At 41.4% G+C, this 25,939-nt stretch overlaps 1 protein-coding gene and 1 long non-coding RNA gene across 5 annotated transcripts; both read right to left on the bottom strand.

The window, feature by feature from the left end:
* Positions 1 to 6,887: 6,887 nt before the first annotated feature.
* LOC130430788 (uncharacterized) lies at positions 6,888 to 7,693 on the bottom strand. Its single transcript, XR_008907921.1, has 3 exons — positions 7,464 to 7,693; positions 7,167 to 7,258; positions 6,888 to 6,999 (listed from the first exon to the last, which is right to left on the bottom strand). It is a non-coding gene; the product is annotated as an uncharacterized LOC130430788 (long non-coding RNA).
* Positions 7,694 to 9,330: 1,637 nt separating this feature from the next.
* Positions 9,331 to 24,921, bottom strand: LOC130430269 (uncharacterized). 4 transcript variants are annotated; one of them, XM_056759307.1, is made up of 7 exons: positions 24,877 to 24,921; positions 16,446 to 16,769; positions 15,155 to 15,490; positions 14,678 to 14,791; positions 13,498 to 13,830; positions 11,461 to 11,577; positions 9,331 to 10,155 (listed from the first exon to the last, which is right to left on the bottom strand). In XM_056759307.1, exons 2-7 carry the CDS (start codon positions 16,723 to 16,725, stop codon positions 9,971 to 9,973), a joined length of 1,365 nt encoding a protein of 454 aa, XP_056615285.1. In that variant the 5' UTR covers positions 16,726 to 16,769; positions 24,877 to 24,921; the 3' UTR covers positions 9,331 to 9,970. The 4 variants fall into 4 exon arrangements, with proteins under 4 accessions (XP_056615285.1, XP_056615284.1, XP_056615283.1 ...); XM_056759306.1 differs by lacking the exon at positions 24,877 to 24,921 and adding an exon at positions 23,456 to 24,842; XM_056759305.1 differs by lacking the exon at positions 24,877 to 24,921 and adding an exon at positions 18,428 to 18,635.
* Between the last annotated feature and the right edge of the window lie 1,018 nt (positions 24,922 to 25,939).

Genomic DNA, 25,939 nt, shown 5'->3' with positions numbered 1-25,939 from the left:
CTTTCGCTTTCGTGTTTCTTTCTTTCTCTTTCTCTCTCTGTTGATAATGAAGTCATACTTTTCACCGGGTTTTCCATGTTTATATTTCCTGCTTTAAAAACACAGGAAGAACATATCTAGTAAGTTTCTCATATGAGCGTTTTGTAGTCCATCTCCTGAGTTTTGTAGTTTTACCACAGATCATGTCAATAACATTCACCGTTGCATCATGACTTACTCTAGTGCATGCAGTTGGATTCTCTGAACACCGTGGTCATCTTCTCCTAACTCCTTATGAATTCTCCAATACATCTTTCCTTGACCTCATGACGTTTTCCATCAAGGTCAAGGAAGTGGTTAGGAAATGCTTAAAGCTAAAAAAAATTGACTATTCGACCGGATCCTAAGTCTCTGATGGTGTGTCTGTCAGGAGAGCTGTTATGTCAGGCTAGCAGGCTGGAGTGTGGACATCTTAATCTTATTAAGGCTTAAAGTTATGCAAAATTAACAGTGTGACCACTTGATTGACAGGTGGTGTCATTACATTTGGTTGTCATGCAGATGGCCCCGGGCATCATTTTAGGTCACCTCCTTGACAATATTTAGTTTAGCCGGAAAACACATCAAACGATGGCCATTACGTTTAACAGTACAAAAACTATTTTTTACAAAAAACTAATGCAAGAATTACAGTGATGGCTCTTATATGTTTATTTTGTTAGTGATACTGTGTTTAGTACATTTAACTGTGAGGAAAAGTATTTTGTACAAAAAATAAATGTAAAAATTACAGTATATTTTTATTACAAACACGGTGCCAGCGTATTTTAGAGTGGAGTAATGTATTTTCCCCCCAAAACCAGCAAAAATACTGTTTTGGCTGATATATACATTAGCGGTGTTTCATTTTTACTCAAACTGAAATAAACCATTCAATGTTTACGGTCTTTTACTGTCATGGTTTAGCAGTTTTTCACCATAAAATCTGCAGACTTTATATACAGTGTATACTGGGACATTAGGACCCACACAGACATCAGGATTAACTACCCCGGCTGGCCGTACTAACACAAAGGAAACACCTGGTTATCCTTGCTAGTGTCTCCTCAGAAAGCCTCCTCGCTCTTCACTTCCTCCAGGTGCAGTTATAGAGATATAGGCAGTTAGTCTGAGCTCCATCTGTTTCTGGGTCATAGGACAGAGGAGCGAGGAGGCATATTGAGAAGCACCCATAGACTCAATTGGACACACAATTAATAATGCTGAATCACAAAAATCTCCAACGATTTAAAAAAAACGTATTTCTCCACCTCAGGCACAAAATACTTAATTAATATGAACCTTTTTCTTTAGGCACGGGAGGATTTCTTGTATGGAAGGGAATTCCTGCCAAATGTAAATAAATAAACAGAACGATGAAAATTAAGAACTAATCAACAATTTTATTTAAAAATAACTGTGTCGCCAATATGAGCAAAAATAAATGTAAATACTTTGTCCCTATCAAATAGAAAATGCAATTGGTGATTTTACATTCATTTTCACTAAAATCTCAAGTCAAACTTTTTTACATTTATTTTTTATTATTAATGATTTTATTTTTGCTTTTGTTTCTCAATTTTCGTTTTCATTTTCAAAGTCATTCAAATAACATGTTTATCAGTGTGTTTGTCTGAGTGTCTGCACTACTGGGAATCAACAGAAAGGTCTGTTTATGTCGTGGGGGAAAACCACATTAGAATGGACGTGGTGTGTAGAGCTTATTACCCACTGGGTCTTAACTTATTGTAATGATTACTACTGACTTTTGCATGGTGCAATACAGAAAAGTTGCTGTGTGGTGTTCTGCATCTGTGATCAGAACCCTTCATCTTAAATTAAGGAAAGTATATTCAACTTTCTGCACCGTGGATCAACTCGCCTAAGCGACACCTTGCAGCCTACCAGCGGGCTCAGGAGACCGAAGTAAGCGAGGCGCCTACGCATCCCCCAAGACGCCTATTTTGGGCAGAGTTTCCCGATGGGCACCACCAAAGGAATTTAAGTTGAGGTCACTCAACTCCCCAGGGGCCGTTCCGGGGCCATCGTACGATAGCAACCTGTGAAAATAAGACGATAGGTTGTGGGTGTCAGAGCCTCCCATAAGCCCCGCGCAGGCCCCCAGGAGCCCAATACCTAACAGAACGTTGCGTCACCGTGGCCCCTCGACAACTTATCACGGGACAAGATCGGGATGTGAAGTTAAATATTTGTTCTTATCTCCCTGCCTCGCTTGGACCTCTACATGCCTGCGAATCGCCTCACGTGGTCGGTTCGGATATCCAACAACTTTTCGTCAGGAAACCTGAGACACACAGTATGCAGTGTGGGAAGTTCTGGTAACAAAAGCTTCTCTGAGTCTTTTCCAAAAGCACCTTATATACCCAGACGTATGAACAGATTCCCCGATGAAGCCAATCCTCTAAGAGGAGTCCACGTAAAGTCCTGAAGTTAAAAAAGCTCTAATAGACTCTTTGTTAGGTTTGAAGGAACTAGACCCTTTTACCCATCCCACCAAGACCTTTAAAACAATACCAAAACATGATGATCAAATCTTCATAACGTGACAAAACATTATAAACACAATATGGAATGTGTAAGCACTTTTCCAATGATCAAGGTCTGAAGAGATGAAGGGGATGAGAGAGGTGTGATAAGAAGAGTTCAGTTCATGGACATCAACCCCTGATGGGAGGAAAGGATCTCAATCCTCAAGATCTAGCAACAAATTAGGTTTTATTGTTTTGTGTCCTAGCATCTAAAACAAACTTTATTCTTAGCACTTTTCCAGCTGCCTTACACCAGACACAGGCGGTCAGGGGCTCCTCTTGGCCACGGTGATGAACACTATAGGTGGTCAGGGGGATGAACAGGTGTTTCACAGAGTGAGTGTTCATGCTGCAGCGACATACAACACAGCAAATATGCAACCAGGAACATAAAACACTTTCTTGTCTTCCTGCTTGCAAAGTCATGCACCACTTCATTGAAACAGCTCTTTTATTAAAAAATAACCAGTTAAGGCAAAACAAACTTTTGGAAATGGCCTGTAAATAATTGTATATAAACATGAATTTGTATGTACAAATACTGCAACTTCTCTCAGCAAAACAAAGTCACTGTGTGTGCAAATAAAACTTGGCACTAAATGAAAACACTGAAAAACGAATAAATCAATAAATAATCCTAATGATTCTAAACAAACTCTCTTGCCGTTTGCAGGTCACTTACATAATCGCCGTAGTTTTAAGATACTTTGTCAAATTGAAATAATTGTTATTTTTAAAAGGAGCTCAGCTCATCAGTTTCAGTTTCACAGCAGTCAAACCAATCAGAAGATAACGGAAGCTTGACAAGTTTTGTGGACCTTTGTTTACAATAGCAATTTTGCACATGGCGATAATTGTAATCAAAAGATAACAGAGACCCTTGTCTAGTCCGTCTCTGCCTAAAGTTAACATAATGTCAACTACAGTATGTATACATACACTCATTCAGTTTATAATGTGAAAGTGTTGTTCAGATTAAAACAAATCACTTACCGCACACGAGTAATAAACACACAATCATGATCTTCATTTTTCTGTTTATTCCTTTGAGTACCAAATGACTTAATGGAGATAATCCGTTGATTTTATGAAACTATGTAGTATTTGCACCTCTGAGGCACTCACTCACACAGCCTGATAACACCACACGCTTCTACTTCCTGTTGACTTAATTACAAGTCTTCGCTCTTCAGTTTAAACTGAGGAATTAAAAGGTGTCTGTAGATCCTTAATTATTTTGCCGTCACTGCTTCGAATCGGGTCGGGTGTAGACACAGAATAACGCAAAATAATCTACTGGTCACCAATACTTTATACACACGTTCTCACTACACGCTGTTCTGATGTTGATAAACACACAAGATGTCACTGACATTTCCGATCTCTGAGCTCAGCTTTCCGTTTGACGCTAGTTTGTGGGTTTTGACTTAAAGGGATACAGATACCTCTACTGGGCATGCGCACTACAATACCACATAGTTTTTATCTCTTGGTAGTTCTTGGCATATGTGAGGTTACTGCATAGTCTGCACACATCTGAACATCAACATCTTCACATGCCTCTGGCAGATCATTTATATTCAATGTAAACAGAATTGGACCAAGTATGAAGCCCTTGGGGGACCCCGACTGGACATTCACAGAATGAGACACATTGCGTTCTACTGACAGGTTTGATTTTATCCAGTTGAGGGCTGTTCAGAGAAATTGAAATATGTTAATCTAGATAAAAGAACTTTGTGATTGACAGTATCAAGTATCTGTTTTAAACTTTAAATAATCAACCGATTCATCCGACTCATAAACAATTAATTTAGTTCACTTAAACATGATGAATTAATTAAACATTCATCAAATAAAACTTCATTAATTACAGCAACAAAATCAAGTAGGATAAAAAACATTAAAGAGCAAATATTCCTTGATATTTAAGGTCCTATTTTGGTTTATGGAGTGTCCAACAACAAGTTTACACACAAGATGTAAAAACATTATTAATGTATGAAATATAAGTTACATGATCTCTTAATATGTACTTTTTAACATCTATGGCTGCTAAATTAATCACACTTGTCATCATGGTTAAATTGATCTCTATAGTGTTATTGTGTAATAGCAAAGGCAGCGATTATGTTTTTAGCACAGACTGTTTGTGAAGCACAGCTCTGTGATCTGAAGATAATGCTGCGCCATCTAAAAACACTGCGTGTTTGAGTAGCTTATAAGATAGATAGAAAATATAATAAAAAAATAAATTAACTTAATTCATCATTTACTCTAATCGTTATAGTGAATATTATTGTTACTTTTTTAACATTGTGTCAGTGATTTTTCGCTTATTTTGCATAGCAATTCACAGATTATTGAAAGGACTTGCTAATGCTAAGGCGTGTAATTGTAACGGGACTGTAAGTCTCACCTCGTAGGGAAAATTAAAACATTACCCTGGAAGTCTTAAGAGCGAAGGAATCTTATTCACGAGAACAGCTTCCGCTTGACCCAGGAAGAGAACTCAAATGTAAGGAGCAAAATGGCGCAGCTCTGTTTAGCTCGCACGAGGCGCGCATAGCTAAATGATCTGGATCACAAAAAAAAACGTCTTTCAAAAACGAATCACTCCTCCAAAATCGATCGATCAGCTCGCATAAGCACTCTTACGTGTCCTGGCCCCAGCAACTCTATCTCGTGCTCTCAGCGGTCTCCAACACCGTTCTCTGTTGCTCTGATGCTCCTCCCTTATTTCCCAGACGTCTTTTTTATCTTTCCCCGCGCACGGCAGAGAAAAAAACCCTGTCATAATAAAAGTCCCATAGAGAAAAATACTCCCGTTACATAATGTTACCGCTAAAGTTTTAGCAGACGTTTATCTCATCATCACAGAGTCAATCAGAGGACTTAACACTGGTAATAAGAAGGAGAGGAAGAGTGCGGAGAGGTAGGGCTGTTGGAGATGCAGGCAGGGAGAGGCAGAGGAGCTAACGTTACCCGGGAGGACTACACAAGAGAGGATGTGAAAGCATTATAATATAATTTATACCTGATTTATGCAATTATGATTGTACACATGATATTTCTAATAAAAAACAAGTAAATGTTGTTATTGTTCTTCCTCTTCTTCTGCGAATCCTTCTATGTAGTGGCTTTGCAAGCTGCCTCCAAAACACAGCCGAAGAAGAACGTAGTCCCGTGCATCCTTCGTTTTACGAAACGCACTCAGTTTGTCCGTGTAGGGCTACTATAGAAACATGGCTGTGCAGTGTGATATATTACATGTAAGGGTGTGCCAGCGGTGTATATACTTAAAATGGCTCATGTAAGGGTAATATAAACATTTCGGTTCATTTTGTAAGGTATGTCATCACCACTCACAACATAGTTTTGTATTAAATATTACATTTGGTTCCAAATTTAAACAAACAAAAAAAGTAATAGACAATAATCACAATATACTCTTTATCCAATCACAATATACTCTTTATCCATCGCAAACATAAAGAGTTACAAAATACAGCAATACCAGTGTCTTGACTGACACATATATTTGACCCACAATAGTTTCATTTATAGAAGCATTGAGCCTATGGATAAAACTATACATTAGATTTCTTAGCAGTGCTTTATAAAGTGATTACTCTTACACTCAAACATTTCACTACACTATGACATCTATATCATTAGTAAGATTCTCATTACATCATTTATAATCTACTTGCAGCTTCTGTAAACTAAATGCTCTGTAGTCACACCACACATGGGCAGTTTAAAGTGTTGTACAATATGCTTTAAAAATTGACCTTCACCTCATCTGAACAGAAACTAACGTCTTGGCGTTGCAAGAGTTTGCACCACTTTTATTTCTTCTTGCGACAATAACAAGCTGATGCGACACCTTAAATGAGCAGTTAGCTGACTCAATAGTGTCTGTAGTAGCAGTAACTTGGTGATCAAATGCCATCGTCTTTAACTGAGATTGTGATTTTTCTGGACTGAAAAAAATGTCTGCGTAATTGCCGCATGAAGGAAATGAAGAGTCAAAATCAATCCCCTCGCTTTTCACAAACAATGAAAGTATCCAATTATGCCAGTTTTTATTTTCCCACATGTGGCAGATTAGTTTTGTTATTTATTTGTATAGCTACTCCACAGGAACTGCCTGAGATGAGGTTAGGATGGTCAGTCAGTCCGTAGGCTCCCGCAGGGGACGGGATTACAAGATGCCGCTGGACGTATATTCACTCGAAGAGCTGAGGAAATACAAATGTAACAACTTTGGCAACTTCACAACTTATTTGTAAATTCTAGCATCAACATTTTACGGCGTATAAAGACACTTTAAGGTTTGTAGATTTGGTCATGTTCTCAGGTGGTTAAGCTCCAAGGAAACACTGCAGTCAACGTCAGGTTCTCCTCATGCAGATGTCTGTAGCTCCATCTAGCGGTTAAACATGGAAACACACTGAAAACTATTTCTAATCATTTCTTACTGTCATTAAATAAATCAGTTTAAGATTTCTAATAAATGTACATCCTGTTTTTGTTCTCAATTTTCTGTATTGTCACAAAGATGCATTCTATCTTAAAACGAAAGCTTACACAGACCTGACTGAAACGCCTCGTGTAACCGCACCCCGGCGTATGTAGATCACTTCGTAACATGATTTGAGTTCCTGTCAGAACAATTGCTTTGGAACCTGATGTTAAGTGGGAAAGTGATGCGTGTTACAATCAAAGCTGTTCATGAAATGTATTCATTTAACAATTTAAGACATACTAGTCTTTAATATCATAGCTTTAATGAACATGCACAGACTGTTGATGACCCAGAGATACTGATATTACAGTTGTCGTCTAACTTGAGACTCGATCAGTTGCGAAAATATGTTGCGAAAACGTCACCTCCGGCCATTTGTTTGGGTCGACTCTTCCCCTCAACACGGCTCAGTTTTTCTATGTATCTTGCTCTGTTGAATGGGAAAAGTGATTGTATGTAGACCAAACTGGCTGAGGCCGTGCAACTCCAAGCCGCACTTCCAGCTTTAACACGATGTCGACCAAGTCTATATAGATGAGTCACTGTTCTTCAGGATCTGAAGAAGTTTCGTGGAGTGCTAAAGGGCTCAAGCTGTGAACTGAGATGAGTAAAGATGGATTTTAGAATTGACCTCTAAGTCTATTGACTAATAGATGAGATATCATTCAAACTTCAGGACTTATTGGGTAAATATTGTATATTTCTTTAAAATGATTTCACAGTGTTATCTTATACTCCAGCTGGTCCTTCTGTTTTAATATTTTCTTATGTTTCCTCTCACAGGCTGGAGCGGTGGTTCTCATTCATTTTTGGCACCAGGCACCGTGTAATCCAAAACAAGCCAAAGGTGTCACAAATGAAATGATCTGATGAGAAAGATATGTCCAAATGAGATAGATAAAGTTCTGTCTAACTCTCTGTTAAAAATAAATGAATGTGATAAAGACCACAGAAATGAAGGACATTATTATTATTTTGTATCTTAAAGAGGTTCATTTATTTATAATGTAAATATTGTGAGTGTTTAACTATTAACTTTATGGGTAGTTCCCCAAGCAATGATCACATGAAGTATTTCATTAAAACAGGTAAAAAATAAGTTCTTGCATTTTGAAACAATACAATGACATTGATCTATTTGAACATGTGTCGTTTTTTTTTTTTTTTCGTTTAAGACAGATCTAACATTTATTTTAGTCTAGGACTAATTTTAAACCCTTTAACACCCCATACAAGAAACTTTTTCATAAGTCACCCGTTCAGGCTGATCACGCATTTAAAACTTACAATTTTAATTCGCACTCTTATTCATCAAATATGTTTTTATGTGGAAACTAAAGAGTTAACACAAGTTTTGAAACAAATTCAATCATAAGTGACCTTCTTCTGGGGTCATTTTTTGTCCAGAGCGCCCCCTAGTGACAGATAATTAAACTAAGGAGATGAAGAAGCGCAACATATTGTGATATACCAGTAAACAGAACATGTTGTCAGACTAGTTTTTATTTTCTTGCAGCACGAGCATCAATAATACACCGAACATGTTTAAAAAATAGTGAAACATTGTTCAAAAAATGCAAAGAGTAACAACGTGGTAAATGATAACAAACACAGAAGTTCTTGCTCTACACATTTAATCATGTAACACAAAGACCCACACATTTCAAGTAAAGTTTTATTAATTTACTAATCATGACAATTGAAAATATTGTTTATTCTTTCAGTTACACATGTCAAAGCTGAAAACAAAACTAGCACATGTTTAAAACAATATTTATAAAAAAGTGTTCATCCATTAAACTGATCAGGCACAAAGGTGTATCAGAACTGTTACATGTACATATATGACATCTATAAAGATGAGATTCACACCAAGAACACCACAACAAAAGTATTACTTCATCAAATTTTTTATTTTTGTACAAAAAAGTATTAAAAAGAATATTATGAGCCGTTTGTTCTGTCACACGTCCCATAGTTTGGTCGTTTCCATCTTGTTTTAGTAGTTGCATATTACAGTTAATATTTACAAGAACCTCTTATGACACAGTGCTGGAAATAGAAATAAACTCTATACTAGTTGTCTGCAGAACATAAACACTTTTCAAAACTCCGTTTTTTTTGGAAAGACATTGAAAGTGTAATAACAGCTTATTTTGTGTTAAAAGAGAAAGGTTTCAGTCAGACTTACAAAAATACTGTAACAGTAGTCAAAAGTAATAAACAATACATTATGACAGACTACGCATTAAAAACTAAAATATTATATATATAGATTAAGCAGTAGCTTATCCAGATTTGTCTTCTCCAGAGAGCGTGCAGACACAGGCTGTGAGGAGTGAGTGTTAAATGAAAAACTCTTGAGTGGAATATATGGACAAATGATTTGAAATGATTCATGAAACTGTTCCGCTGGTTTCCTCCAGTGTTCAATAAATGCTTTGAAAAGAATCGACTCAAAAGAATCATTCACTCAGGGATGAAGGAACGTCACGTAGTGTAATGAAGTAAAAGTACAGATTTCTTTAAGAGAAACACTCAAGTAAGAGTAAAAGTACACACTTTTCCAAACGTTTCATACAGACGGTGGTGCTCGCATCTCGAGGAGAATAACAACTTATTGATATGTTTCTCAATATTTGGTTGTGAGTGGTGCAAAGAGTTTTCTCCGGCGTGAAGCAGCAGAATTTTGTATGCACGTCACGGGGACTGTGAGCATATCTTGCGGTGCTCACTGTCACGCTCAACTGCTGAACATGCTGTGATTGGCTGAAATTATCACATGGTGTGTGCGTGTGTGGTCAAAAACATTCAAGGCTTCATTAAAACCACATCCTCTAGCTCCATAACGAAATGTTCTGCAGGTAAACATTTAATCCTGACTGGATAATCCACAAAGAATATCTGAATTAAAACATGTTGCTTCCATCGAGACACGCTGCTTTAGATGATGGAACAGAAGTGATGTTGAGCATCTATCTTCTGCTTCATTCAGTAAAGGATTCACAACTGTTGGGGAGTCATCTTCTGCTGATCCTGCTGAATCTGTCACAACATCTGTTTAAAAAAACATTTACTTCATGAAAAATGATGGTTCAGTCAAATATTTAAAGGGGCAGTTCATTCTGTCCTCATTTACATATAATCATTTAGCACACGCTTTCATCCAAAGCGACTTACAAAGTAAGAGAAAACAATCAGCTCTCACTCACCTTCATATTGTTCAGTGCAGTATAAATATCTTTGTTCTGCTAAACACAAAGGAAGATATTCGGAAGAAAGTCAGTAATCAAACAGATTTGACCCCCATTGACTGTCATAACATTTACTTTTCCTACTATGGAGTCAAGGAGGTCCAAGAACAGTTTGGTTGTTGACATTCTTACAAATATCTTCCTTTGTGTTCATCGGATCAAAGAAATGTAAAGAAGTTTGTAAAGCTGCTCTGAAATGAAGTGGTTTATTGAAAAACAAAAATGACAGAAGCTAGACATCAACGGTATTATCGTTGTCAATATGGATGTTTCTCTTAAACAAACACATGGATTCACTTCAGAAGACCTTTGTTAAGACATTCGAGTAGTTCTTGTTCCATAGAGGCATTTTTTGGAGCTTCAACACCCGTTAACTCCCATTCTACCACTTGCAAGTAAAATGATAAGTGATATAACTCAGACTGCATCATTCTTCAAGAAGAAAGTCATATTCACTTGGGATTCTTTGAGGATGAGACTAAATATAACGTTTCTCTTAAAAAGTGCAGTGCAAGAGAATTTAAGCAAGCGTTGGTACTGATCAATTTTAATTAATAAATTCACTACGCTATGTTGTGATGTGTATGCAAATAAAACCAACCCAAACCAATGATCTTTTAAAACAATAATCAAGAAAATTTTACCATTTATAAAGAGACGCAAGTAGTGTGATGTGTTTCTTTGCTTACGACACAAGTGTCTGACTCTTCCGTATTTATGCTGGAGAGTTTGAAGTCAATTCCCAGAGATTTCATCATCACATCAGATATAAAAGACTCAACACTCATTGACTCCCATATTAGGATAAAGCACAATGGCAGTCAAAAGTGCCTCAGAACTGTTTGCTGTCCCTCATTCTTCAAAATATCTTCCTTTGTGTTCATCGGAACAAAAAAATGATAAATAAATCCTATTATGGCAGTCAATGAGTGTTGAGATCTGTCTGGTTATAAGCGTTCTTCAAAATATATTTATTTGTCTTCATCAGAACAAAGATATTAAAACACATTTGGAGAAGTCAAAGGTGAAACTGAATACAAGTAATATTAATACAACACTTCATATAAAAACATGTCATTCTCATCACATTAACTTGAGCTTTACTTACACCTGACATAAACAGTAGATGAAGCATCTGCTCTCACATCACCAGTCTCCCTTTCAGTAACATCAATCTCTGGAGAAACAGAATCTGCCAACACTTCTGCTTCTGTCCTCTCTTCATCTACAACAGCAGCACATAGAAGAGAAAAGAGAGAAACACATGAACATTTCTAATATCACAAACAGGCATGTCATATGTCATTCAAAGACATATTTATATTTAATTTGTCAAAAGAACTTGTCAAAATGATTTGGAGCATCCCGTTACCGTGTGTCATTTGTTTAGAGAGTGGGAGAGTTTGGGAAGAACCAACCTACAAATGTAGCGACATTCCAAAGACTTTCTTTAAGGGGGTGGGGGGTAAATGCTAGTTCATGTATTCCGACTTCTTTACAGCGATAAAATCATAAATCAAAAAGCTGTATCTGTCATGAAACGTGCGGGGAAAGAACCCAAGTGCAGGCAGCGGGGATAACAAAGAAGGTTTTTTTTTAAACAATAAAACACAAAACAAAGACCCACGGTGGGGTAAAACAGGAACGGACAATAATATAAAAGCACAGAACGAAGACTGACTTAACACTAGACTGATAAACACTTGACTTCCTAGACATGACAGGATAACAGAGACAGGAACATGAGCACAAGTAACAGGTAATCCAGACGAACAATGCGTAGATGCAGGCAAACACACAGACAAATGTAAATGTTAACGCAATGATCGACACAAGACAATGAAACATGAGGACTATTTAAAGGGGAGCAAACCAACAGGGAACAGGTGTGAGGCATGAACTGATTAACAAGCAATAACTAGACCAAAAGGCGGGAAACACAGAAGAGACACGAGAAAGCACATGGCAGGCCAATATATAAACAAAGCCATGTCTTTCTCACAAAAAAACCAAGGCAATGCCATGACTCCACCGCAAGACCAAGAATAAATATGACATGATGGTGGAATCATGACAGTATCTGCCTTATATATTGATATATGTTTTGCATTTCAGTCAGTGAAATAAGTATTTGATCCCCAACAAACTAGCAAGAATTCAGGCTCCACAGATTGGTTATGTGCTTATATGGAGCACAGATTAGTCCTGTCACTTTAAGACAGAACTCCTACATCAGTTTTTAATGTATATAAAAGATGCCTGCTAACAGAATCTGTATCTTTCATTCAACCTCTCCACCAGTATGGTCCAGACCAAATCGGTTTGAAAGGATGTCAGGGACAAGATTGGAGACCTGCACAAACCTCAAATAGGCTACAGACAGACGCTTGGTGAGAAGGAGACAACTGTTGGTGCATTATTTGGGAATAGAAGAAATACAAAAAAACTATCAATTGTACTATTGCCTAGACTTCCCCAATGCGGTAAAGATGATCATGAAGCTTGTTAATCATTTCAAGACAGCTGGGACGACAGTTAACAAGCAAACCATTGGTAAAACATTACACCACAATATGTTAAAATCCTGAAGCACCAGCAAGTTCTTCCTGCCAAAAAAGGCTTGTCTGGCTCATCTGAAGTTTCGCAATGAACATAAAAATGATTAAAATAAAGGTGCTGTGAGATCAAAATGGACTCCAGTGTTTTTGCTAATAATTGGGTTTTCTCCACCAAGAACAAAGCAAATTTTTGCTCGGGGATCAAATACTTAATTCACTGCTGGAAATGCAAATCAATTTATAACCTTTAAATATATTTTTGTCTCCCAGATTTTTTATAATCTGTCTCTATCAGTTAAAATAAATCTATCATAAAAATTATGAATAACCAATGAATATGTTATAATCTACTGCCATTCAACTTCTTCAACACAGTATTTCAGATCACGTTGTCATCTCAACACTCTCCCTTGAAATGTATATTTTGTGATCATCGGAATGAAACCTTGCTACTCCATTTTTGCTTTGCGGTTCTTTTTTTATAAATCATTACTATTGTTCACCCTTCATTTTTGTCCTTGAGTTAATTGTGATGAAACAAAGAAAATTGAAGGTACGAGTTATATCAATAGACTCGAGAGTCTTACCTGTGACAATAACACTGAATTGATAGTATGATGGTCCTCCACCTGTGATGAACTGAAGGAATGATTTCAGTCGACTGCTGCTGCTGATCTTTACTTTATACAGTCCAGCGTCTTCTGTTCTGATGTTTGTGATGATGAGAGATCCAGTCTGATCATCCACCTGCAGTCTGTCTCTGAGTCTCTGTTCATCAGTAAAGAGCTTGTTGTTCATACTGAATATGACTATCACTTTATCTCTAAAGCTCCACTCGATCACATCATCAGACTGGAGTTCAGTGACATCAGACTCAAGAGTGACAGAACTCTTGTTCTCAATCACTGTCTTTTCTTTAACTGTTACAGCAGCACATAGAAGAGAAACACAAGAGAAAGAAATATGAACATTATAATCCAGTCAACAGCTAAAGATCATCTACATTGTCTTCAGAGTTTTGACATGCAGGAAATGTGTGACCTGAATGTACTGTAAGGGTGTGTTCACATATGCAATGCTTGGTTCGATTAAAACAAACTTTGTTGATTGTTGTGTTAGTGCGGTTTATTTGTGTAAGTGTGAACGCTGCCATATGAACCCTGGTGTGCACCAAAGAAGCGGACCGAGATCACTGGAAAGATGGGTCTGGGTACGCTTACACACAAACTATGGCGATTGGTTATCTGATTGGTCAGATGGTCTAGTCTGCTTTGATTTGTCTATTCATATGGTCATTCATTGCCATTTAGATTAGATGGATGGATGGATAGATGGAGGGAGGGATCAGAAGTTAGACATAATTAACATTGCATATAAGAATTTATAGTCTGTTTAATATTTGACCTGTGTTGTCTCTCCTTTATCTCAAATGTGTGCGAGTGTGTATGTGTGTGTGTGTGTGTTTGTGTGTGTGTGCGTATGTGCGTGTGTGTGCGAGTGTATGTGTGTGTGTAAGTGTGTGTCTATGTCAATGTGTGTAAGTATGTATGCATATTCTGTGTGTGTGGAGCATTTGAATGTCTGTCTTTTGTTGTTTTCACCTTTTTCTTGTTTTTACAGGTCTATATGCCTTTAGTTCTTTTTCTTGTATTCAATGTGTCTCATGTACAGCTGCTTTGTAACAATGAAAATTGTAAAAAGCGCTATATAAATAAAGTTGATTTGAGATGGATAGATTATTACAGTATCAGCTGAATTGAAACTCACCCTTTTGTTTCTGAAGTTCATAATTAATGCGGCGAAAAACAATCCCACCAACAACAATACACAGCAGGACAACAAACACTATTCCAACTACACCTCCTGAAGATAGACCTCTATCTGTAATGATAGAGAGAAACACTCAAGATCACATCAAACACACACATATTCATGTCAGTTTAAGACAAACACAAGAAATGTAGTTATAGTTTTACAATAGTTTCTACAGTAAAAAAGTTTCAGTGACCCCTGCATGTCATGTGCTGTCAGGTGAACAGGATACAGATGTAGATACTTAAAATAAAGTGTGGATGTTCTTCTGCAGAGGCCTTTTGTTTAGCTCATGATCCCTCTAAATAAACTCATATTCTTGACTATCATGTGGATGTTTAAAGTGCAATAAACTCAAAATCAAGAGTTGAATTCTTAAACTAAATGTTTCACACACAACTGATATTAATATGAGAGAACTGAGATACTCACCACTGACAGAAACACTGAATGTCTTGTATTTTGTGTCTCTATTGCTGCTGATCTTTAGTCTATAAAGTCCAGTGTCTGTGGTTTTAGTGTTTGTGATGATGAGAGATCCAGTGTGAGGATCCACCTCCATTCTGTCTCTGAATCTCCCATCAAGAACATCATCATATATTGAGCTCGTACTTTCTTCTTTATCATGTTTAGCTATGAGAACACCATCATCTCCAAACCTCCACAGTATCAGATCATCTCTCTGTGTTTGGACATCAGTGTGTAGAGTCACAGAATCTCCCTCAGTCACTGACTTCACATCACCAGCACTGACAACACTTGGAGCAACTACAAGATGGACAGAGATCAGCGTGAGATCAGAACAAAGACATTTATTCAGATTTGAACAACTAGAAGGCGAGTAAGTGATGACAGAATTTTCATTTTGGCAGACGATGAAGCAATTCGTCTGTTAACATGAAGCCTAGTATATTTGAGTTTAATTGCTTTGAAAATATGTAAATGAGAACATTTCAGCTTATTGGGCTCTTAAATACTATTAAAATACAGTATGTGACAGTTCTCAGATACAGACGTGCTCAACCTTCACAAAAAAAGAATGCACAATTTTTCCTAAAATAACCATGAACAAGTAATTCCCAGTTGGCGTCGGTCATGGACCAGTGTCCATTAAGTCCCTGGCCTTTGTACACACTGCCCGTCGCTTCTACTGATCGGATGGTTTAGGGAGGTCCTCGGATCGGCCTCACCGGGGCTTCCTGCGGGCCCTGGCTAAACGCTGAGAAGACGATCGAACTTGATTATGAAGAGGAAGTAAAAGTCATAACAAGATTTCCGTAAGTGAGCCCGCGGAGTCGCAGCTCTATGCGTTACTAGTAACTTCCGTGAACTATTGAGAGCCTCCATGAACCACCATTGCTGTGAAAAAACTCTTCCATTAAGTCAACGGAGTTGATCTCTCTCTCTCTCTCTCTCTCTCTATCTCTCTCTGTAATATAAGCAATAAGTCATCTCTATCATAAATGATTCAATAGCTTTTCATTTCATCTCTCTTCAGGAGGAATGAAGCATTATTTGGTGAGCTGTAAGGATACTCACAAATTTGAGCACGTCTGCATGTCAACACTCACTTGACTCTTAGCGCAATAGCGACATGATGACATCACACATATGCAAATGAGATCAGTGAGAATCGATTCTGAATTACATTTTAAGGGACCAAAGATTTTTCGCATCACCTTAACTTCATTTTAGTTTGTAAAGTGAAAACAAAACAATGTACCTGTGACATTAACTCTGAATCTCTTGTATGTTGTTCCAGCTCTGTTGATCTGTACTTCATAGGGTCCAGAGTGTTTGATTCTCATGTTTGTGATGGTGAGATCTCCAGTCTGAATGTCTGTATGAAGTCTGTCTTTGAATGGACCATTATATGCGAAACAGTTTTTATCAATATCAACTAAAAGATCCCTGGATTCACCTTCTCCAAACCTCCACAGTATCACATCAGATGTCTGTATGACAGTGAGATCAGTGTGTAGTGTGACAGAATCTCCCTCCATCACTGACACTGACTTCACTTCATCTGCATCAACACTAAACACACCTGAACAACACAAACACAAACAGTAGTTCAGACATTAAATCTGTTCGTACACACACATCTCATCATCAAGTCTTATCAAATATTACTAAATAAAGAATCAATTCTTCTTCAAAACCAATTAAACAGAACATTTGTTTTAATCAGTCGCTTCTGTTTTTAGAACAGCTTGTTGCAATACAGAAAAGTTGCTGTGTGGTGTTCTGCATCTCTGATCAGTTAAAAAACCCTTCATCTTAAATTAAGAAAGTATATTAACTAAGAGCCTAAATTCTGCACCGTGGATCAGGGGCAAGGTGAAGTCCCGGGCCACAAGGGGGCGACTCAACGTATGACCCCAACCTATGCCACACATGTTGATCCCGTGCAACCCTGAACATAAAACACTTTCTTGACTTCCTGCCAAATAAATACACCACTCCATTGAAACAGCTCCTTTATTTAAAAATAACCGATTAAGGCAAAAAATACTTTAGGAAATGGGCAATAAATAATTTTATATAGTCATGAACTTGTATGTTTTGGTGAGAGAAGTTGCAGTATTTGTACAAAGTCCCCGTGTGTGCAAATAAACTTTGCACTAAATAAAAAACACTGAAAAAAACGTGGACCGAAGCGAATAAATCAAATAATTGATCCTAAACTCTCACGCCGTTTGCAGGTCACTCACATAATTGCCGTAGTTTTAAGACACTTTGTCAAGTTGAGATAATGTCCATTTTAAAAAGGAGCTCAGCTCAGTTTCACAGCAGTCGACCAATCAGAGGATCACACGCATGACAAGTTCAGTGAGATTTTTTAAAATAATAAGTTTGTACATGGTAATAATTTTAATCAAACGATAACAGAGACCCTTGTCTTAGTCCGTCTCTGCCTAAAGTTAACAATGTAAACGTCTCCGGTTACTTTCGTAACCTCGGTTCCCTGAGAAGCGGGAACGAGACATTGCGGAGACCGCATATGAAACTCCTCCTCTTTTTCACTTTTCCTGAAATCTTATAGGATAACGCCAGTAAAAAAACTGGCCAATTGTCGCAAGAATGCAACCGTATGCAAATACTGACGAATCCAGACAGTATAAATACAGTGCATGTGACGACAATCCTCAGAATCTACGAGAGAACGCCTGCACGGTGATAAGCGGCGAACACGGCGTTCTCCGCAATGTCTCGTTCCCGCTTCTCAGGGAACCGAGGTTACGAAAGTAACCGGAGACGTTCCCTTTCGAGAGCGGTCACTTCGACATTGCGGAGACCGCATATGGAACGGTAGTACAATCCCGCCGTGAGAGCTTGCAAAATCAGCCAGAAAAACTGGGTTAAAACACACAAGCATGGGAAGCATACTATTTTAACCATTCACGAGGTCGCTAAGCGTCAACAGCTGATTGGCTTAAATCGGCCAATAAACTGCTAAATCACTGAACCGGCCAATGAACTGCTATATCGGGCTCCTGCCAAATTTGCATATCCAAACCCAACCAATGCAGCGGGCTGCGCTGAAACAGGGCAGACACCACAACAGTAAGAGCCAGCACGGTATCCCGGGCGGATATAACAGAGATATAAAAGTACACCAAGCACAGCATAAACAGCAACGCGGCAACCACTGTGTAGCATAAGCGATTATAAAGTAGAAGATAAAGAGTCATCAGCACTCACCGAGAGGACTTGAGACGACAAAGAGGACACGTCCAATCTGTAGAACCTGGCGAAAGTGTTCTGCGAAGACCAGCCAGCCGCACAGCATATGTCCTGAATAGATGTGCCCCTAGACCAAGCCCACGAAGAGGCGATAGCCCTAGTCGAATGAGCTCTGATACCGAATGGGCAGTTCTGTCCCTGACTCTCATATGCTAAGGTAATAGCGTCCACCACCCAGTGAGAGAGCCTCTGCTTTGATACAGCCCGACCTTTAGTTCCCCCACCATAGCAGACGAAGAGCTGTTCAGACTGCCGAAAACCGGCCGTGCGATCAATGTAAGCCCGCAAAACCCTTACCGGGCAGACCGCTCTCGGAGCGTTTGCATTCTGCGAGTCTGACGACTCGGAAAACAAAGCGGGCAAAGAAATGACCTGTGCTCTAAATGGGGTAGACATAGACTTTGGCACATAACCCGATTTCGGCCGGAGAGTGACATTGCAGTCGCCGGTTCCAAAACGAATGAAATCAGCGCCGACTGAGAGCGCTTGTAAATCCCCTATGCGCTTAGCCGAAGCAAGGGCAAGAAGGAGAACGGTTTTTAGAGTGAGCTCTCTTAGGGAAGCCGCGTCCAGAGGCTCGAATGGGGGAAAGGAGAGAGCCTTCAACACCAGCGCTAAGTCCCAAGGCGGCACCGAAGGGGATCGCGGTGGAAAAAGTCTCCTCGCTCCTCTGAGGAATCTGACTACCAGCATGTGCCTTCCAATGGATTGCCCATCAACCGGGGAACGAAACGAGGCGATAGCAGCCACATAAACCTTCAGTGTTGACGGGAGTCCGCCGCTGTCCAGCCTGTGCTGCAGGAAGCATAAAATATCAGACACGGGGCAGGACATCGGGTCGATATTGTTACTACTGCACCATTTAACAAACACCCCCCATTTGAGAGCGTATAAACGCCTGGTGGAAGGCGCTCGACACTCCGAAATAGTGTCAAGTACACGCTGAGGAAGTGCATTTAAAACCCCCGAAGAGGCCAGGCATGAAGACTCCACAGCTGCGGGCTGGGGTGAAATATCGTGCCGTTCGCTTGGGACAACAGGTCTCTCCTGAGGGGAATCCGCCACGGCGGTGCCGTTAACAATTCGCTTAGGTCCGGAAACCACGGTTGATTCGGCCAAAACGGAGCGACGAGGATCACCGTCGCCGTCTCCTCTCTGATTTTGCACAGCACCAGGGGCAAAATCTTCACCGGAGGAAACGCGTAAAGCCGAACGTTCGGCCATCGCACCGTCAGAGCGTCGTTCCCCATGGGGGAATGGGTCAGCGAGAAATACAGCGGGCAGTGCGCGTTCTCGCTCGTCGCGAATAAATCCACTTCCGCCGTCCCAAAGCGCTCCCAAATTGACCGCACTGAGTCTGGATGAAGCCTCCATTCTCCGTGCGGAAGACCCTCCCTCGAAAGCATGTCCGCTCCGCAGTTCAGACGACCGGGGATATGCGCTGCCCTGACAGAGAGTAGATGCCGATCTGCCCACAGTAGGAGACTCGCAGCCTGTTTGAAAAGAGTTCCTGAGCGGACTCCTCCCTGGCGATTTATGTACGAAACCACGGACATGTTGTCGGTGCGAATCAGGACATGTTTCTTCTCCAGTCTTGACTGGAAAGTATGGAGAGCTAGAGACACCGCCATCAGCTCCAAGCAATTTATATGCCATTTTCTCTGTGACTGTGTCCAAAGGCCGGATGCCGGCATGCCCTCGCACACTGCACCCCATCCCGAGGACGACGCATCCGTCGTAACGACTATGCGTCTCGTAACCAGCCCCAGGGGAACTCCCCGACTGAACATGCTTGGGTCGCGCCATGGGCTCAGGGCACTGAGGCAACTGAGTGTAACCGGGACTCGCACTCGACCCGAGGACCATGCTCTCCATGGAACCCGAGCCTTCAGCCAAAACTGTAGCGGTCGCATGTGCAGAAGACCCAGGTGGCAGACCGCCGAGGCTGACGCCATGAGACCCAAAAGCCTCTGAAACTCCCTCAGTGGAACAGACCGACCCGGCCTGAGCAGATGTAGAGCTGAAGAGATGGACTCCGTCCGCTCTTGAGAGAGGCGAGCGCGCATCTCCACTGAGTCGAAACATACCCCCAGATACGTTATTGACTGACTCGGAGTGAGCTTGCTTTTCTGCATGTTCACGCGTAGCCCCAGGGATGTCAAGTGACGAAGCAGCATTTGCGTATGACCGGATAGCGCCTCCCGTGAGTGGGCTAAAATTAACCAGTCGTCCAGATAATTCAGAATGCGCATACCGCTCGCTCTGAGAGGGGAAAGCGCCGCGTCCACGCACTTCGAGAATGTGCGCGGTGCTAATGCCAGTCCGAACGGGAGTACGGCAAATTGGTACGCTGAACCCGCGAAAGCGAATCGCAGAAACTTTCGGTGGCGCTTGGCTATCTGAACATGAAAGTACGCATCCTTCAGATCCACGGATGCAAACCAGTCCCCGGGACGCACTTGTGCCAGGATCTGTTTTAGAGTTGTCATTCTGAACGCTCGCTTGTGACGGGTCTCAAGTCCAGAATCGGACGCAGACCACCATCTCTCTTGGGCACTACAAAGTACCGGCTGTAAAACCCGCTTTCTCGCTCGTTCGGAGGGACACGCTCGATCGCTCCTTTCGCGAGCAGGCTGCCGATTTCCTGCCTCAACACAGGCGCATTTTGCGCTGACGTAAGCGACGGAACCACACCGCTGAAGCGGGGAGGTCTTCGTCTGAACTGCAGGGTGTACCCGTGTTCTATCACATTTAGTAGCCAATGAGAAATGTCCGGAATGGCCTTCCACGCGTCCAGAAACAGACATAATGGCCGAATCTCTTCGGGCGTTACCGTCAGCGGACCGTTTAGGGAAGCACGCTGGTGCAGCGAGGCTAATTGCACTGGCGGGGAAATAGCCCGTGCGTGAGACTCCAGCCGTCTCTCGCCCACGGGAAAGACCGTGGACGAGGGAAGGCTGGTTATAGTCGGGATTAACTGCGGCTTCGCGCTGCACCGTGGCAGGGCAAGGAACGCAGCATTGGTCGTGTGAGGGGGAAAGAGCTCTTTTTGTGAACAGGTATGTGTTTTTATTGCATTTACACAGACATTTACAACATTGCAATGTTCGCCCGCAACCGCGGGGGAAAACTGATGCAAACAGCGGCGTTTGGGGGCCACCGGAACGCTCACAAACTCTCTCCTCCTCTTTATAGGTCCGTCAGGATGACGGCTTGGCAGACGATGACGCTCCGCCGTCGTGGCGCGGCGGTCCTCTCTGCGGTCCTCCCTTCGGCCCGTACCTCTTCTTAGGCGGGCCCGACCATTGTTTAGGCCGTGCATCCGGCTCACGACCTCGAGAAGCCTGGGCGGAAGCAGCGTGCTGTTTGGTCGGCCTCTGCGCGGAGTGCGACGCGGATGAAGAACGGGCTCTAGGAGACGGTTGATAAGAGCGTCGCGGGAGCACGTGACTCATGGCCTTGGCGCGCTTTTGCGTCTCCCCGAAGCGCTCCACCACCGACTCCACGACGTCACCAAAGAGGCCGGAGGGAGTGATCGGGGCGTTGAGGAGAGACTTACGGTCAGCGTCTTTCAGGTCCGCCAACGTAAGCCAGAGATGACGGTGTAGGACGACCATGAACCCCATGGATCGGCCGATAGCTTGTGCGGTCCGCTTCGTTGCCATCAGAGCGAAGTCGGTCGCTGCCCTCAGATCCCTCGTGGCGTCCGCCTCCAGGCTGCCGCTATCCAGCGACTGAAGGATCTTAGCCTGGAACACCTGCAGCACCGCCATTGCGTGCAAAGCGGAAGCGGCTTCTCCGGCGGATGCGTAAGCCTTACCGGCGAGATGAGCGGTAAACCTGCACGGCTTCGACGGCAGGCCTGGGTCCGAGCCCAGCGAGGTGGTAGAAGGGCACAAATGAGCGGCGAGGGTCTCCTCGACGGGTGGCATGCGCACGTAACCGTGGGCCTCCGCTCCGACCACGTGGGCGAACATGGATTGCGTAGCGGCGTGAACGCGCGCCGACTGAGGAGCAGACCACGATTTCACCACGTGCTCGTGGACATCTGGAAAGAATGGCGCACTCCTCTTTGATGTGGCCTGACGGCGGCCCGCCTGAAGGTACCACGAGTCGAGCTTACTTTTTGCCGGCTCCTCAGGTGAACTCCAGGTGATGTCGAGCTCGCTGACGGCCTTCTCGAGGACCCTCATGAACTCCTCGTGGAGGTCCGGGGTGCTCTCTAGGTCGGGGCGATCCCGCTCCGACCCTGCCCAGTCCTTGTCTGAAGCCGAGATGGACATGGAGTCGTCGTCCTCCTCAGCGCCGAAGGAAACGGCGCCCAAGACGGAAGGCGGGGGACGAAGACTCTCGTCGGCGTAGAGGACTGGGGAATGGGGTGACGGCAGAGGACAGCGGTCCGGAGCCGTGTCGTCGCCGCTCCCCCTTGGAGCGGGTAGACTCACCAGCGACTCGTTGGTGGCAGTGAGCCTTGACCCTATATTTCCACGAGCGATGTTCCTGCGAGTTCTCAAGACACGCGCCGGCAGGTCCGCACAGTGCGCGCAATCGGACTCGCAGAATGCAGCCTCCGCATGAGCCAGGCCCAGGCAGGCAATGCAGTGCTCGTGCGTATCCTGCGGGTCAATGGGACCCGCGCAAAGACGACAGTATGAAGCCATCGGATGCGGTGAAAAATATCCAGTTGCGTCTTCAACGATGGCAGCGTGAAAAAGAAGATTCTGAGGATTGTCGTCACATGCACTGTATTTATACTGTCTGGATTCGTCAGTATTTGCATACGGTTGCATTCTTGCGACAATTGGCCAGTTTTTTTACTGGCGTTATCCTATAAGATTTCAGGAAAAGTGAAAAAGAGGAGGAGTTTCATATGCGGTCTCCGCAATGTCGAAGTGACCGCTCTCGAAAGGGAACTACAGTATGTATTCATACACTCATTCAGTTTATAATGTGAAAGTGTTGTTCAGATTAAAACAAATCACTTACCGCACACGAGTAATAAACACACAATCCTGATCTTCATTTTTCTGTTTATTCCTTTGAGTACCAAATGATTGAATGGAGATAATCCGTTGATTTTATGAAACTATGTAGTATTTGCACCTCTGAGGCACTCACTCACACAGCCTGAATAACACCACACGCTTCTACTTCCTGTTGACTTAATTACAAGTCTTCGCTCTTCAGTTTAAACTGATGAATAAAAATGTGTCTGTAGATCCTTAATTATTTTGCCGTCACTGCTTCAGAATCAGGTGTAGACACAGAATAACGCAAAATAATCTACTGGTCACCAATACTTTATACACACGTTCTCACTACATGCTGCTCTAATGTTGATAAACACACAAGATGTCACATTTCCGTTCTCTGAGCTCAGCTTTCCGTTTGACGCTAGTTTGTGGGTTTTGACTTAAAGGGATACAGATACCTCTACTGGGCATGCGCACTAAAATACCACATAGTTTTTATCTCTTGGTAGTTCTTGGCATATGTGAAGGTTACTGCATAGTCTGCATACATCTGAACATCAACATCTTTACATGCCTCTGGTAGATCATTTATATACAATGTAAACAGCATTGGACCAAGTATGAAGCCTTGGGGGACCCCGACTGGACATTCACAGAATGAGACACATTGCGTTCTACTGGACAGGTTTGATTTTATCCAGTTGAGGGCTTGTTCAGAGAAATTGAAATATGTTAATCTAGATAAAAGAACTTTGTGATTGACAGTATCAAGTATCTGTTTTAAACTTTAAATAATCAACCGATTCATCCGACTCATAAACAATTAATTTAGTTCACTTAAACATGATGAATTAATTAAACATTCATCAAATAAAACTTCATTAATTACAGCAACAAAATCAAGTAGGATAAAAAACATTAAAGAGCAAATATTCCTTGATATTTAAGGTCCTATTTTGGTTTATGGAGTGTCCAACAACAAGTTTACACACAAGATGTAAAAACATTATTAATGTATGAAATATAAGTTACATGATCTCTTAATATGTACTTTTTAACATCTATGGCTGCTAAATTAATCACACTTGTCATCATGGTTAAATTGATCTCTATAGTGTTATTGTGTAATAGCAAAGGCAGCGATTATGTTTTTAGCACAGACTGTTTGTGAAGCACAGCTCTGTGATCTGAAGATAATGCTGCGCCATCTAAAAACACTGCGTGTTTGAGTAGCTTATAAGATAGATAGAAAATATAATAAAAAAATAAATTAACTTAATTCATCATTTACTCTAATCGTTATAGTGAATATTATTGTTACTTTTTTAACATTGTGTCAGTGATTTTTCGCTTATTTTGCATAGCAATTCACAGATTATTGAAAGGACTTGCTAATGCTAAGGCGTGTAATTGTAACGGGACTGTAAGTCTCACCTCGTAGGGAAAATTAAAACATTACCCTGGAAGTCTTAAGAGCGGAGGAATCTTACTCACGAGACAGCTTCCGCTTGACCCAGGAAGAGAACTCAAATGTAAGGAGCAAAATGGCGCAGCTCTGTTTAGCTCGCACGAGGCGCGCATAGCTAAATGATCTGGATCACAAAAAAAACGTCTTTCAAAAAACGAACTCTATCTCGTGCTCTCAGCCGGTCTCCAACACCGTTCTCTGTTGCTCTGATGCTCCTCCCTTATTTCCCAGACGTCTTTTTTATCTTTCCCCGCGCACGGCAGAGAAAAAAACCCTGTCATAATAAAAGTCCCATAGAGAAAAATACTCCCGTTACATAATGTAACCGATAAAGTTTTAGCAGACGTTTTATTCATCATCACAGAGTCAATCAGAGGACTTAACACTGGTAATAAGAAGGAGAGGAAGAGTGCGGAGAGGTAGGGCTGTTGGAGATGCAGGCAGGGCGAGGAGAGGCAGAGGAGCTAACGTTATCCGGGAGGACCACACAAGAGAGGATGTGAAAGCATTATAATATAATTTATACCTGATTTATGCAAATTATGATTGTACACATGATATTTCTAATAAAAAACACGACAAGTAAAGGTTGTTATTGTTCTTCCTCTTCTTCTGCGAATCCTTCTATGTAGTGGCTTTGCAAGCTGCCTCCAAAACACAGCCGAAGAAGAACGTAGTCCCGTGCATCCTTCGTTTTACGAAACGCACTCAGTTTGTCCGTGTAGGGCTACTATAGAAACATGGCTGTGCAGTGTGATATATTACATGTAAGGGTGTGCCAGCGGTGTATATACATAAAATGGCTCATGTAAGGTAATATAAACATTTCGGTTCATTTTGTAAGGTATGTCTTCACCACTCACATCATAGTTTTGTATTAAATATTACATTTGGTTCCAAATTTAAACAAACAAAAAAAGTAATAGACAATAATCACAATATACTCTTTATCCAATCACAATATACTCTTTATCCATCGCAAACATAAAGAGTTACAAAATACAGCAATACCAGTGTCTTGACTGACAC

This window comes from Triplophysa dalaica, chromosome 10, assembly GCF_015846415.1.
Source record: "Triplophysa dalaica isolate WHDGS20190420 chromosome 10, ASM1584641v1, whole genome shotgun sequence".
NCBI classification, from domain to species: domain Eukaryota; kingdom Metazoa; phylum Chordata; class Actinopteri; order Cypriniformes; family Nemacheilidae; genus Triplophysa; species Triplophysa dalaica.
The sequence above is the reverse complement of the archived record's forward strand: the minus strand, read 5'-3'. Positions and strand labels throughout refer to the sequence as shown.

Excerpts from the sequence above, each read along its gene's own strand:
- LOC130430269 (XM_056759304.1), bottom strand. The coding sequence starts at position 20,554 with ATGTTTCGACTCAGTGGAGATGCGCGCTCGCCTCTCTCAAGAGCGGAC. Across the intron at positions 16,770-18,427 it reads TGTCGTCTCAAGTCCTCTCG|GTGTGTTTAGTGTTGATGCA; the intron begins GTGAGTGCTGAT and ends TGTGTTGTTCAG.